Source organism: Melozone crissalis, unplaced genomic scaffold (assembly GCF_028551555.1).
Source record: "Melozone crissalis strain CALT ecotype California unplaced genomic scaffold, PUWL_Pcris_2 ptg000018l_1, whole genome shotgun sequence".
Taxonomy (NCBI): Eukaryota; Metazoa; Chordata; class Aves; order Passeriformes; family Passerellidae; genus Melozone; species Melozone crissalis.
This window is the reverse complement of record NW_026535796.1, coordinates 7,980,398-7,993,983: the sequence shown is the minus strand read 5'-3', so window position 1 is coordinate 7,993,983 and position 13,586 is coordinate 7,980,398. Positions and strand designations below refer to the sequence as shown.

At 42.2% G+C, this 13,586-nt stretch overlaps 1 protein-coding gene across 1 annotated transcript in view; it reads left to right on the top strand.

Annotated features, from left to right (window-relative positions):
- Nucleotides 1–226: 226 nt before the first annotated feature.
- Nucleotides 227–13,586, top strand: part of PIK3C2A (phosphatidylinositol-4-phosphate 3-kinase catalytic subunit type 2 alpha) — a 50,260-nt gene continuing 36,900 nt past the window's right edge. Inside the window, exons 1-2 of the mRNA XM_054275732.1 lie at nt 227–309; nt 11,605–12,779. Of these exons, the coding sequence (XP_054131707.1) occupies nt 11,670–12,779 (1,110 nt within the window). The 5' untranslated portion in view covers nt 227–309; nt 11,605–11,669. The remainder of the gene's footprint in view (nt 310–11,604; nt 12,780–13,586) is intronic.

The window sequence follows — 13,586 nt, the reverse complement described above, 5'->3', positions numbered from 1 at the left end:
GCCGAGCATTCTTGGGAAGATCGGCCGATAAGGGGAGGAAATGACGGAGAGTCACCCCAGCGCCACCCGGCCCCGCGGCCCCCCCACGGCCGCCCCGGCGGGACGGGCTCGCTGCGCGGGCCGGGCCGCGGCGGCGCTGCGGGCTCAGGTGAGGCGGCCCCGGGGCCGGGCCCGGCGCGGCGCCCGCTCCGCCCCGCCCCGCCCCGCGCGGCCGGGCGGAAGTGAGCGCAGCGCGGCGGAGCGGGGGGAGCTGCCCGCAGCCTGGAGCGCTCCCGCCGGGAGCAGCAGGGACGAGGGGAAATGGCCGAGGTAGGCGCGGGGAGCCCCGGGGGTCGGGCTGAGCTGCGGGCCCCGCGCCGTCCCGGCCCCGCCGTGCCGGGGCCGCTCGCTGCGCTCCCCGCCGTGCCCCGCTTCGCCCGCCTCTCCCGGGGGTCTCCGCGACCCTCGGCCTCCGGGCGCTGCTGCTGCCGCCGGCGCGGCCCTGGTGCTGCCCGCGCTGCCGGGCGGCACCTGCGAGCGGCGGGCCCGGGCCCGGGGCAGCGCTGTCCGCACGGCCCGTCCTGTCCCGTCCCGTCCCGTCCCGCGGCTCTGCGGGCTCCCCGAGCCGGGCGGCGGCGGCACCGCCTGCGGGAAGCGCTTCCAGCCGGGAGCTGCGCGTCTGGAGCGCTGGAGCGGCGCCGCTCGGGGCGCGGACCGTCCGCAGCCGCTGCCCGCGCTCCGCAGGTGCCCGAGGTGCTGTGCGGACCCGGGGCTGAAGTCTCCTGGCGGCGGGCAGCTGTCACCGGCGCGGAGCGGGGAGCTCGGGAGGTGCCCGCGTAGGGGGCACCTTGGCGGTCGCTGCAGACACCCAGCAGGTTTAGGTCTCCTTTGTGTTCATCGCCTGGTTGGCTTTGGACGGGGTTGGCTCGGCCCGGGTTGGTGCGTGGCTGCGGTTCCAGAAAAGTTGGATGTTTACAAAGCTGATCCCTAAACAGCTCTGCTGTTTCCTCCGGGAGCTTTGCCGATATTTCTAGTGATACACGGAAGTTTGTGAGCACCTTGCTGTTCTTGGCTCGGTCTAGTTTATTATTCTGTATCAACACAATAAAAAAGGTATTCCTGTACTTTTGTTAGCACAAGTAACCTCCCACTTCAGCTATGCTGTTGCTGGGGGAAGGATGTGGTAGCAAGTTGCAGTTAAAAGCATTTGGAAGAAAAGGAGATTATTCTGGTGGTCTTTCTACTCATTGTATTGCTTAGTACAAGCCTGAAACTAGAGCATAGCACAGTTAAACTGATTTGGGCTAGAGGAAAGATGCAGAGGTTTTAACCAATAACATTGTGTGTTTAATGCAGATCTCTTCCCAAAGGGAACTGAAAATGTAAGAAAAAATGTCTGATGTTTGTACAAGATGTTGTGCAATACTTGCTTTGAATATAAGCTGTGTTCAGGAGTAGTAGTGATGGATGATTTATGAAGAATCCAAAGGGGAAGCAGAAATGGGGCAGGGGAAATGAAATCAGACAAAAGTATTTTTTATATGGCTTTGTTGGCTTTGAAGGCAGTTGTGTGCTTCATTCTTCCAACACTGAGAGTGAGCCTGTAAAAAACTTTATGTATCTGGGAGGAAGAGAAGTTGCTTAAATTGGCCTCACTTGGCACATTTGTGGGAGAAGGAGAAAGGGATTGTCATTCCCACCAAGTTCTGTTTGGTTTTTAGGGTTGTGTTGGTTCTTTTTTGAAAGCAAGTTGGAGCAAAACTGGTAAGAATAAGGGGACAGTGAAAGAAAGCTGTGTATGACAAAGGCAGAGGGAGAGAAGGCAGGCAGAAATGACAAACACTGGAAGTTAAATGACCTTTTGGGGAGAGGATCACAAACCAGACAAGCAATAGGTTATTTAGTCTCATCTTCTTAAATGGTGTGCTGTATTTGAATATTATTTTACCTCTCTTAGACATGCTTGTTTATGAAAAACACAAAGGAGATCTCTGGAAATATTTAATATTTTGATTGATTTAATAAAATAGATTTGTCTTAATTACAATGCTTTAGTAACCCTGATTTATGTACTTGAGGTTCCTCTTTCCTGTGGGTTATTGCTGCCATCTCTGAGAGCTCAAAGGTTCATGAGGACAAATAATCATTGTATGGAAATTGATGGTTTAGTGATTTTTATCTGATTTGAGTTGCTCTCTGTGTGCTAACAAAGAAAATTGAACACCTTAAATGGAAAATGATGCATTTCAAGATGTCAAGTAAAAAAAAATATACTGATTCTGTGTTCCTTTGTTTCTTGCTTCTCAAATGAAATTGAAGCTGGTGGTATTTCTTACTCAGTGTTGCAGTTGTATTTGCTGCCTAGCTGGAGACACTTGGATTAGAAAGATGTTTAAGGAATAAAAATGCTGAGGTGATGTTTTGGAAGGCGTTTTTGTTGTTGTTGTCTTAGGCTTTGATGTGGGACCAAAACCAGATGGTATGGGGTTATTTAGAAAAATGAATGCTAGATTTGCATTGTATTAAAGCAGGATTGCTTGTTGTTTGTCTTTTAAACTCTTGAACAATCTTAAGGCTGCCTTGTGGGAGCTTCAAAAGTGGCAGTGAAGTAACATTGGTGGGTAGAACAGTTGAAGTCCAACACTGACATGACTAAAATTGATAAAATATAACATCAGTCTTAAAGACATTCAGGTAAAGATCTTCAAGGTTTTTTGTTTTAGAAGTATTGCCTTTTAGTGTCTGCAATCAGTACAGAAATTATTTGCTGGTGTTTATTTGTTTTCAGGATAATACAGCAAGTGTAAAAATGAGAGAGTATTACACAAATGTAAGTTGTTTGCTTTGTGGATGTGTAACTGTGTAAACATATCGTTCTATTTTAAGTAAAACATGTGGATGTGTAATTAATTACCAGAACCAGGGTTCAGTCTTTATCATCAATAAAATTAGTCATCTAATACAGCATCATCCAGCTCCTTTGTAGGTGAGGAGGTTGGTGTGATGTAACTTTGTGAGAAGAAAGGTGAAGCTGTTTCCAGACTGGACAGGGAAAGGAAGGAGGAAATCTTTCAGTGTGCCAGTAATGATAAACCTCACTTAAGCTATAAAAATTTTAGAATGAAATGCTTTCGTCAATGCTTACATAAAACAAGTTATGAGAAGCTTTACTTCAATCTGTAACTTTGTAGAAATGCAGCCTGAAAGTGTTTCCTTAGATTAAGCTGTCCAAGTGATGGTCACTTCAGAGGGAAGAAATGGAAGTGGGAGGGAGAAGGTATGTCTGCATGTTTCATGGAACTTGTAATTTGAAGTTACAAACAAAGCATCACTTACAAAAACCCAGGCACAACTTGCAGTGTGTAGAGTGTGAGGAACTTGTGCTGTTTGTGCTAAGGGAATGTCACTGGTTCAGATCTGGAGGTGACCCAGAGGAAATACTTGAGGTTGTAGTTGATGTTTGTAAGGACTGATCAAGAACAGGTCATCAATAACTGATCTGATCTTCTGCTTATGTTGTAGTCAGAGTAGAGGAGCAGAGTGTGGTGTTAGAAGGTGAGAGCTGGAAGTTTACCTGAGTTCAGCATCCACCTGAACAAATTCCTGATGAAAATGTTCATCAAGAGTCTTCATCTTAGAGAAGTTACCTCAGGATTCAGGAAGTACTTGAGTGCCAAATTAGTGGAGACTAGAAGGGTATTTTGAGGAAGTGTTTGTGTTGGTTTAGCTCTTTCCTATTTGCATTTCCAAAGCCACCTTTAGTGACAAGATAAGGATGAGATGAACCTTTGGTCTGAGTGTAGCCACCCTGTTCAGTTCTCTACCTGTGTACTGTACAAAAACCAAACCCAAACAAACGCTGTAATTGTTGAATCAATACATGTGATAAGCATTTAGTATTTTCTAATGGATAAAGCCCAGAGGTACATGTGAATGGTGCATTTCTTCTGTCAATTAGTAATCAGCAATTCTGCTCAATCTCCTGTGAATATGAGGTGTGTGACTAAGAAGCATATGCTGGTTATATCTGAAACTGTGCAAGTTTCCTGCCTGAGGGGAAACTCAGCTGCTGAAGCAAGTGGTGGAAATAATTTGGCTACTGCAGCAGAATCGCATTAGGTTAGGCTGGTAGGGTGATACTAATACAGTGATACAGAGTTAAGTGTGGGCACAGCTGAAGTGTCAGTGTTTCCTCCCCATGGATGTTTTTGATGATGTTTTGTTGAAGGTGTGTGTTGTGCACTGCTGCACAGTGAGTAAAATAGGATCTCTGTGGGGGAGGGTTGTTTTCATCTCCCTGTGCTAACAGCCTCTGTGCCTTGCATCATGAGCCTCCTGCATTTCGCTGTGTTTTCAATGTTTTGTGATATAGGAGGATGTCTGCAGGGCTTACTTCAGGCACATAATTTAGGAAAAATTGGGATTTTAACATGGTCCTCTCCCTATGTTGCAAAATATTATAGAACTATGTGGAAGGTGTTTGGGGATCTCTGTTGTGGTAATTAAAGCAGACAGCACAGGTGTTTCTTTATTCTTTCTCTGTTCTACCTACAGTAGACACTTTCTGTGGTTTTGATAAAATTGAATATGTAGTTCAAAATATTGTCTGTCTTCTGTTTAGTACCACTGGGATCAGGATTAATGCAAGTACTAGTTTATCTACATGCTCCAGGTAATTTGTTATGCTCTACTGGGGTCAGACCCCACACTGCATGAATAACTAAGGTCCCTTCCAGCCTTAATTGTTCCATGAAAGTGATATTCCAGAATAAAATTACTTTGCAAGTCAGGAATTACTGCACCAATTATTCAGCTGGGGAATCAAAATATTTGGGACAATGACCTCGCTTAAAGAATGGGAAAAAGCCAGCAGCTAATGTTGATTCTGTGTGAAAGTTTGTATTGCCTGAGTGTTTTCAAGTAGCCTTTGAAAAGTGGGATTGGTGGGGATATTGTGTACGTCACCCTGACATGGAGAAAAGCACCACTTAGGTGTCTGTAGAGCAAGGGAACCAGTGGAAAGGTTTTAAAAGCAGACTTTTGAAAAAGGAGGAGTGGAATTGAAAGCATTATTCTGTAAGGAGAAACGTTGCAACAGAACTAGAATTCCTAGCCTTTGTCAGACAATGAGGGTAATAAGCTTGGCTGTAAGGCATGGAAAAAGCTATCTTGGCCAAGTGCATCGGAATGAGACAGGCTGGGATGCCATCAGTTTCATTCTTGCTCTTTTTTGGTACCTGCATCCAGAAAATACTGGGCAGGAACAGGATAGGAGGATGCTGTTAGAGAGCTGAGAACAGGATAGGGAGAAATACTGGGATGCAAAGTTTGGTGAGTAGTTCTACAGCTGATGAAACCCATGCCAAGCTTCCTGTTGATTTGTGTCTTCCTCTGATTGGCTTTAAGGACTTCTTGCCATGATTCAATCATTTGTAAAGTTTACCCTGGTGATAAATCTGCAGAGTCCAGTTATATGAGCTCATGCTAGAGTTTTCTTTGAGCTGTGACACCCAGTGTTCTTGGCAGGGTCAGGGTTTTTGTTTTTATGAAACTTTCATGGAATTCAATTATCTTTATGACCTCTTAACAGACCTAAATGGAGTGATGGTTAGGTTCCGAATTTGAGGGGAGGAGTATAATAGCAGAAATGTGCTGAGTAAGCTTTCAAACCTGCTGTTCCAAATCTGCCTGTACCCACATCTACTGAGGGATGAGCTTGCAGTGGCCAGTGGTGCAGACCAGTGCAGGGAAGAGTGTGGCCATGGGAAACACATGATCTGTGGGGATCTGGAGCTGCCCTCCCTGAGACCTGCCTGGAGCATCATGACACATGCAGCCATGCTTTGTTTCTCTTGAAACATTGATCAAAACCTGAAGATTCAAATTTAACAGCAGCTACAAAGTGTGCCACATCTACTAATGATCCTCTGCACCGTGTCTTGGGTGAAAATTGATTTCAGTAGTTCATACATTTTTATAAGCAGTGAAACAGCTGAGGTTGGATTTTTCAAGGGATTTGTTGCTGATGTTGAAAGACCTTAAAGGCTGAGACTTCCTGTTCTAGTGCTGGAAACATCCTATTCTTGCCTAGCCCTTGAGATCAAAGGTTTTGTGATGAAATTGTACTTTTTAGATGTATATGAAATTTCAAAATCAGAGTCAAGAGATGTGGTTCCTGCTTAGGTATTTATGATCTGAATTATTTGAGCAAAACAAACGAAATGAGTGTTGGTTCAGGGTTTGTGCCCAATTAAAAGTTGCAGCTGTATTTGAGCTAGTGAGATTGTCCTTGGAGGTTCTGTAGATATGAGCTGAAACAAAATGTATTCAATGTTCTGGTTAACTTTGTTTGTCTCATTTGTAAGGAGGCACTTGCTAATTTCAATAAAATGACTGGATTAGAGAAGCTACTAAGTTTTTAGTGGGAAGATAGTGTCAAAGCTATACAGTTCTATCACACTGACCTTTCAGAACTGTTTGTTTTTGATAAAATTCTCAGTTTAAACCTAACATTATTTTAAAAGAATAACAGCTTTACTTCAAGAAGTCATGCCACGAGTATGTGCTCAGTTTTTTTTCTCAGTTTGTAGCAATCTGAATGCATCTGGCAGAGAGGGCTCCTGAACATCAAAGTTCCTGTGACTTTTTTGTTTCTTTTTTTTGCTAAGGAGTTTTCCTGCTGTGGCAAATGTCTGGCTATGAATTCCTTTGCAGATGATTAATATTTTCCACAGTATTTTACTGCTGTCATATTTTGCTAAGTTTTCCCTGATTTCCCATAAAACTGCTACTGTCTCTGGTATGCAGGCAAGATTTGTTAATTCCCAAGTTAGCTATGATCCAATGTGAGGCACATGCTTCAAGTATTTTTATTTTTGGTTTCTCTAATGGCAAAATAACCTCAAAGTTACTTTGAAAATTGCACTTGTTTTGAGGAAGCACTAGCTACTGTATGCCAGAGCCTTGCTTTATAAGGAATGCAGGAAATGGCCTGACTTGTTATCATTGCTTCTGTATTTAGTGCTTGGACTCCAGGGAATTCATGTGCACTGATTTCTGATAGCTATAAAGTACTTCTTGTCAAGAAATTAGCAAATAATACTGTGCTTGCGTAGAACAAATTATAAATAGGGTATTACAAGCCTTGGGTGCTTTTGAAAAGAAAGCTGTGCAACTCATCTGGAATAGAGAAGAATGCTGACATGTACATGAGCAGATGGTGAGATTACCTCTGCTTAAGGTAAAACGATTTATGTCTGCTGAAGTCATCCCTTGCTCGTTAAGATAGGAAACTAATTTTGATTTTGGGAGTCTTTGTCCTGGTAGAGATGTAATGTCCTGTATTGGTTCCCTGAAGCTTCTTACCAGAAAACTATGAATTCCTTATTGGAAAGAAATTTCTTCATGCTTCCATTTTATGTATTTGCTAGACTAGTGCATATATTAATTTTTTTTTTAATTTAAGCCTAAGTGAAAATCTAAAATTCATTTCCATTCCATGTAGAGGCTTTGATCTGAAGGAGATGGTCAGGCATCTTCCAGTTTCTTGGTTCTTGAGTATTAATGCGTTCTTGCTATTTTATTTTTTTTTTAAGAGTATTGTATTCATTTGAAAGAATGAGTGATGTGCAGTACTCAAAATTGTATAGCAGTGCACAGGTACTTGAGTGATCAGATTAACTTTAGGCTCTAAACACATTTATATAAAATTGTTACCAAGGAAGTGTTGCTCTTGCAGAAACCCTGCTAGACTGGAGCCAAAGGGCTTTGCAGACTCCTGTGGGATCACAGCTGGTTGAGAAGGAAAATACTGCTCCAAATTAGGGAAACCTGACTGCAAGAGACATTACCCTTGCTCAGGGTTGAGGTTTTAGACCCACTTTTAAAGGAAACAGGTGATGTTCTGCTAGAGCAGTGGAAATGTCGTGACTTCACCCAAATATGAATGTGTCTGTTTAATTTCAAAATTAGGGGACAAGTAAGTGGTGTATGGGATTGTTTTATTACTTCTGAATTTCTGTTATAATCTCTTCAATGGCTTCTGGCTTTCCTTTAAAAATAAATGAAATGTTTCTCACGTTCTTAGAGTGCTTGGCAAGAAGAGGGCTCTTGAAGGTGAACAGATTGACAGCTGAAAACTGATTATTACTGTTACTTAAAATAGTGTGCAGCAGTTCAGATGAGAGCACTCCTAGCTCTGTAAAGATCACTTCTGGGTCTTCAGTGACCTCCAGTTGTTGCAAACTTCTGGTGAGTTCCTATAGCTTACTCAGTAGTGGTTCAGGATTCCAGGATTTGAATTGAAACTTATTTTTCTGAGTGTTTGAGGAGTTCCCTGCTGATAGATGATCCTGATGGAATTTGCCCTTCTCTTTGTAAATGTTGGAGAAGTTTAAATTCTGCTCACACTCTGCCTTTGAACTTAAATGGCTGCAAAGTGAGAGGTTCAAAGTGAAGCTAAACTTACATGAAAAAGTTAACTAATGCTGCATGGTTAGCATTTAAAAGGAGGTCTATCAGTGTTTTAGTCATGCTTATGCCTAGGGAGCTTTTCTTCTGATATGTTATATGAATTTACTGCTTAGAACTGGTATGCAGGATGAAGTTTTGCCGAAACTATTGCAATTTCATACGATTTTTTTGTATCAGTTTTTTTTATGTCAAACTGTTTGAAAAAAACCCACAGTCTGCTTATGAAATTTGATGGAAATTTATACACTGACTTTAGGAGTTTCCCAAGGACAGGACTTAAATACAGCAATCCCATTATATGTATGTATGCATGCTGTTGAGGCTGTCTTGCAAAGAATAAGGCTGGAATTCAATTTTTCAGATAACCACTAACAATAACCTTCTATCTGGAGTGCTGGAAGTCACTGGGTTTGTCAGTGCAAGTGTGCTGTCATAAACTGACCGAAATACAGCCTGCAATGTGAAATTGTGGGATAAACAAGCAGTTACTGCACAGCAGCTACCACAGCACCTTCATCATTCTCCTGATGCTGTGGATGAGGGTGCTGTGGTAGCTGTGCACCGTGTTTCTCAGAGCTGAGCAATGTGAGTTTATCTGCAGTTGTGACTTGGTGGAACAGTGACTCTCCTTGTGAACAGGAGACTGCTTGCTGGTATGGAGATCAAGGCCATTCAGCAGACAAATAAGGCTTTTTTTCTTTTAAGAGCTGGCTGTTGTTTTTATATAAATACTTTGAAGATTGTATGAATTTTTTTCCATCCGCTAAAGAAAAAAATCACTTGTAATTGTCAAGCAGCACCTGAATGGATTGATAATCTTGTAAGTGGTAGCCCAAGCAGTTCTGAATAGTCTCAGAAAGTATGATTCTATTTTTTTTTTTTTTTGAATAAAGTTCAGGAGAAAGCCCAGCTGCTCTTTAGAATCCTTAGGCAACAGCAACACTCTGAAAACTGCAAACTGCACTTCCTCAGGCTGCTGCTTCTTGGAGTTCTTGAGAGGACTTTGTAAGTCAGGGTGTTCTTGCATCTAAAAATCTGACATAGCAGTTTAAACCAGCTGTAAGTTAATGAAGAGATTAAAGCAGCTTAGCTTTCTAGACAGTCTGAGAAGGTGGTGTCAAGTATATGAGATGTCTCATTAGGATATTATCTGTGGCTGTAGGCTTAGACCATCTACTGTACATCTCAGTACATCTTCAGGAGAAGCTTTAGTACGATTGTCCTGCTAACAGGAGTGTAGTAAATAATTGAAGGCCACATTTGTGCCATTAATAGGACCAGAGACCTGCATTGTCTATAAAGGAAGCCAGCAAAATAGTTTTGGGGTTTTAAAATTTATTTTCTGATTGTGTTTTGTGCTGAGCTCTGGATATAGACAGCAGACAGGACAAAACTTCTTCCTAATGGCAATATTTATGGCTTTAATGGGTGTCAAACACTGCAGCTTCATATACTATACAGAAGAGGCTCTGGTGTCAATTTTTTTTCTGTAGACTTTGTCTGTGCTGAATATTTACATTATTATCCTGTGGCTTGATTCATACCAGTAACTTCCAAAGCTCCTCCTTAAGACTTTATGTCCCAGGACTTGAGTTGTATGGTTTTCAGGGTTTTCTAATTCTATTAGTCTGTCACTGTTTCAGTCTTTCTGAAGACATCCTCTATTGTGTAAATCTTGTCTTGGTAATTGTAACATCATTTCTGATTTAATTTTGCTGTGTGAAGGGTTTCACTTGGATTTGTCTTCAGACTGAGCTGAAATGTATAGAGCCTCTTATAAAGATGTCTGTCCTTCACACTATAAGCCATTGAAATGAAGTAGATAAAACAAAAGCTTGGCCAGACTTAAAGAATTTAAAGAATCTGTTATAAATCTGCTAAGAGTCTTGCTGTCTGTGTGGGGAGTCCAGAGAAATACAGTCACTTTGTTTGAAGCACATCTCGCTGGTTTGATTCAAGAAGGGGGAAAAATAACCCTATCTAAAATCCAAACCCTTCTAATGGGTGTGAATTGAAAGAGAACATAGAGAATTTTGAGTTATCTGCCTTATTTGCTGCAGAGAATTCTTAATTTGTAGATTGTTGCATGATTTAAACCCAGAATGATTTCCATCTACAAGGCTCATCTAGTTCAGTGAAACTGTGTTTTAATGAGGATTGCTGATTATGTAACCTTCCTAGCAGAAACTCATTATTCCTGATTTTTATCTTGCTGCTCAGTGTGCATACTGGCTGTTGCTGGAAGACATCTTATCTCCTGAGCTCAGACCCTGCTGTGTGCAAAAAGCTGCAGAATAAAGTAGAAATAATGCTGGAAAATAATATAGTTCTTGTGGTAATCTCTTGCAAGATTATTTTAATAAAGAGTCTGCATAGAGATTGTGGTGAATATGGGAAGTTGTATCATAGTCCTAAACACAGGACTGGAATTGGAGAAATGTAAAATACCATTTTCTTGGTGGTGGCCTTAAGCAAAAGTGACCTTTTGGAGTTTCTTTCCTTAACTAGTAGTGAATGACACTTCCTGTAAAGGGCTGTTAAAGAGATTAGTCAATGAGCAGCTGTACTTAAATAGCTTCTTTTGCGTGTCCAAGAAATATCATTCCATAAACATTATTTTTAAGAGGGTAAAGTACAACATTTTCCAAAGGAAGAGAGGTCCTTCAGTGTCATTATGACCATTACAATCATGGTACAGCAGTTTGAAAGGTCTGGTTTGTAATCTGGTGAAGTAAGGTGGAAGTCCTCTAGATAATGTGCTTTATCAATGCTGTATTTGTGTAGTCTTTAGAACGACTTCTGCTCCCAAGGCTGCACCTGTGTGATTGCTCCAGTCTGAAAACCGCTACGTACCCGAGGGTGCCTCTTGTGTGCCTTGGGTCTAGTGGGGCAAAAAGCAGCCAAGTGCTTACTAGCACCAGTGGCAGAGTAAGAAAAATAAATGGGCCTTGCATAATTCAGTGACCATGTATTTATTTGTGTGGCTTCTTTTTAAGTTTGACACTCCCTTCCCTCAAATAAACAAAAATTGGCCTCTTCAAAATTTTACATCCTGGGTTTCAGAAGGATGTGCAACTCAGCTGGTGGTGTGTGACGGTAGTTGTCTATGTATGATTTGTTGCATGTGTTTCTAATGTTTCTTTTCCTTTCCAGGTCTGCTGAATCCGCTCTGAAGCCAAGGGTGGACAGGCAGTGCAAGGGAAGTGTTGCTGCTTTACATGGACACCTGCTCGTGCGGCATGGCCCAGATATCCAGCAGCAATGGATTCAAACAGCGCTCCTCACCTTCTCTGTCAGCCCCAAGGGCAAAAGATGTGGACAAAGAGGAGGCACTGCAGATGGAAGCTGAGGCCTTAGCCAAGATGCAGAAAGAGAGAGGTGTAGCTGGTAATAAACAAACCTTTCATTCTTTGAGCAGCCCCAGACAAAAAGCACAGACTCATAACAAGCAGGACCATGATCTCATGGTGTTTCCAGAGGCTGATGCCAAGAGCATGGAAGATAAACTGAGTACCATTGACATAGAGAAGCTTACTCATGCTGAACTAGAGAAACTGCTGCTGGATGACAATTTTGAATCTAGTAAAGTACCTACATTACCAGCAAGTCCTATTTTGAGCCCATCTGTGTCTTCACAATTTTATCTTGGGCCCACGGGTCAGAGGAGACAGTGGACACCTGGAATACCAGCACCTGTGACATGCACTTTACCTCCTATTTACACCTCAGCTTCTTACACAAAACAGACTGGTGTATTTCAGAATGGATTCCATCCAAGTATGTCGTCCTACCCGCCTAGAGAGCCTATTTATCTTGGTCTTCCTAGACAGTCACAATACATTTCCTACCCCCTGGCAGCTACCACACCTTTCCATCCACATGGAAGCCTACCTTTCTACCCTCCAGTGCTCACACCAGAAATGGCAAAAGTATTTGACAAGATTGCAAGCACTTCAGAGTTCCTGAGGAACGGGAAGTCGAGCACGGACCTAGAAATGACTTCCATAAAGTCTGCAGTGTCCAACCTGCCCACCTCAGAGAGCTGTGGGGATGTCAGTAAATTCGACTGGCTGGATTTGGATCCCCTGAGTAAACCAAAAGTGGACACTGCGGAGACTCTAAACAAGGCAGAGGGTGATGGAGAGAGGCCTTCAGGTATGACTGCTGAAGATCCGTGGGATGCTGTTCTGTTGGAAGAAAAGCTGTTACTAAATTGTCACCTGGAAAGAAAGGTGAATGGGAAATCTTCTGGAGCCACAGTCACGAGGAGTCAGTCCTTAAACATGAGAACAACTCAGCTTGCAAAGTTACAGGGCCAAACATCACAGGTATGTCAATCACTATCTTGGAATTGCAGTATAACTTATATATTATAACTTATATATTATAACTATAATTGCAGTAAAGATTAATGACAGTATTTAAAGACACTTTAAGGTCTGTTATTTATTTTATGTATATTACTTGGCTTGTGCAGTGACCAAATAATGTGATGTTATGGCATATGTATTAGTGCTGTTCAGAAAATTGAATATAACTACTGAATTATCTCCCAAAATACCTTTGCCCTTGTGTAATCCTTCCATATTTACTGGGGAAATTGCTGGTTTTCAACTCAACACTCCAGTAAGAAATAGAAATAATACTCAGCACAAAGTGTCTAAATCATATTGATAAATATTTCAATTTTATGAGCAATTCACGTGATACTGTGAAATAAAAAGGTGGTGAGCTAAGCACTGAAAGTTTTATCTTGCCTTTTACAAGACCAGGGTAGAAAACTTTCCTTCTGTGTAGGAATGCTGGACAGAACTTTTGGTTATACTGTGCTGGGTGGTGGAGTGGCTGTTGGGTCAGAAACTCTGTGCTGCTGCAGAAGAAGGCAAACCATCTTTGTGTGATGTTACTTTTATCAGGCAGGGCAAAAGGATGTTTGAGAGATTCTTCTCTAGGATCATTTTATTGAAACATTCAAAACCAAACTCTCAACAGGGGCTTTAGTTATGGCACTCCTTTCTTTGAACATGGAGCACATGCAGTTTGTGTCAAAAGCAAACTGTGCAGCAGGTGATCAATACTGTCACAGCCTCACCTGCTTAATTACACACCATTGGGGCATCCTACATATTCCCAGG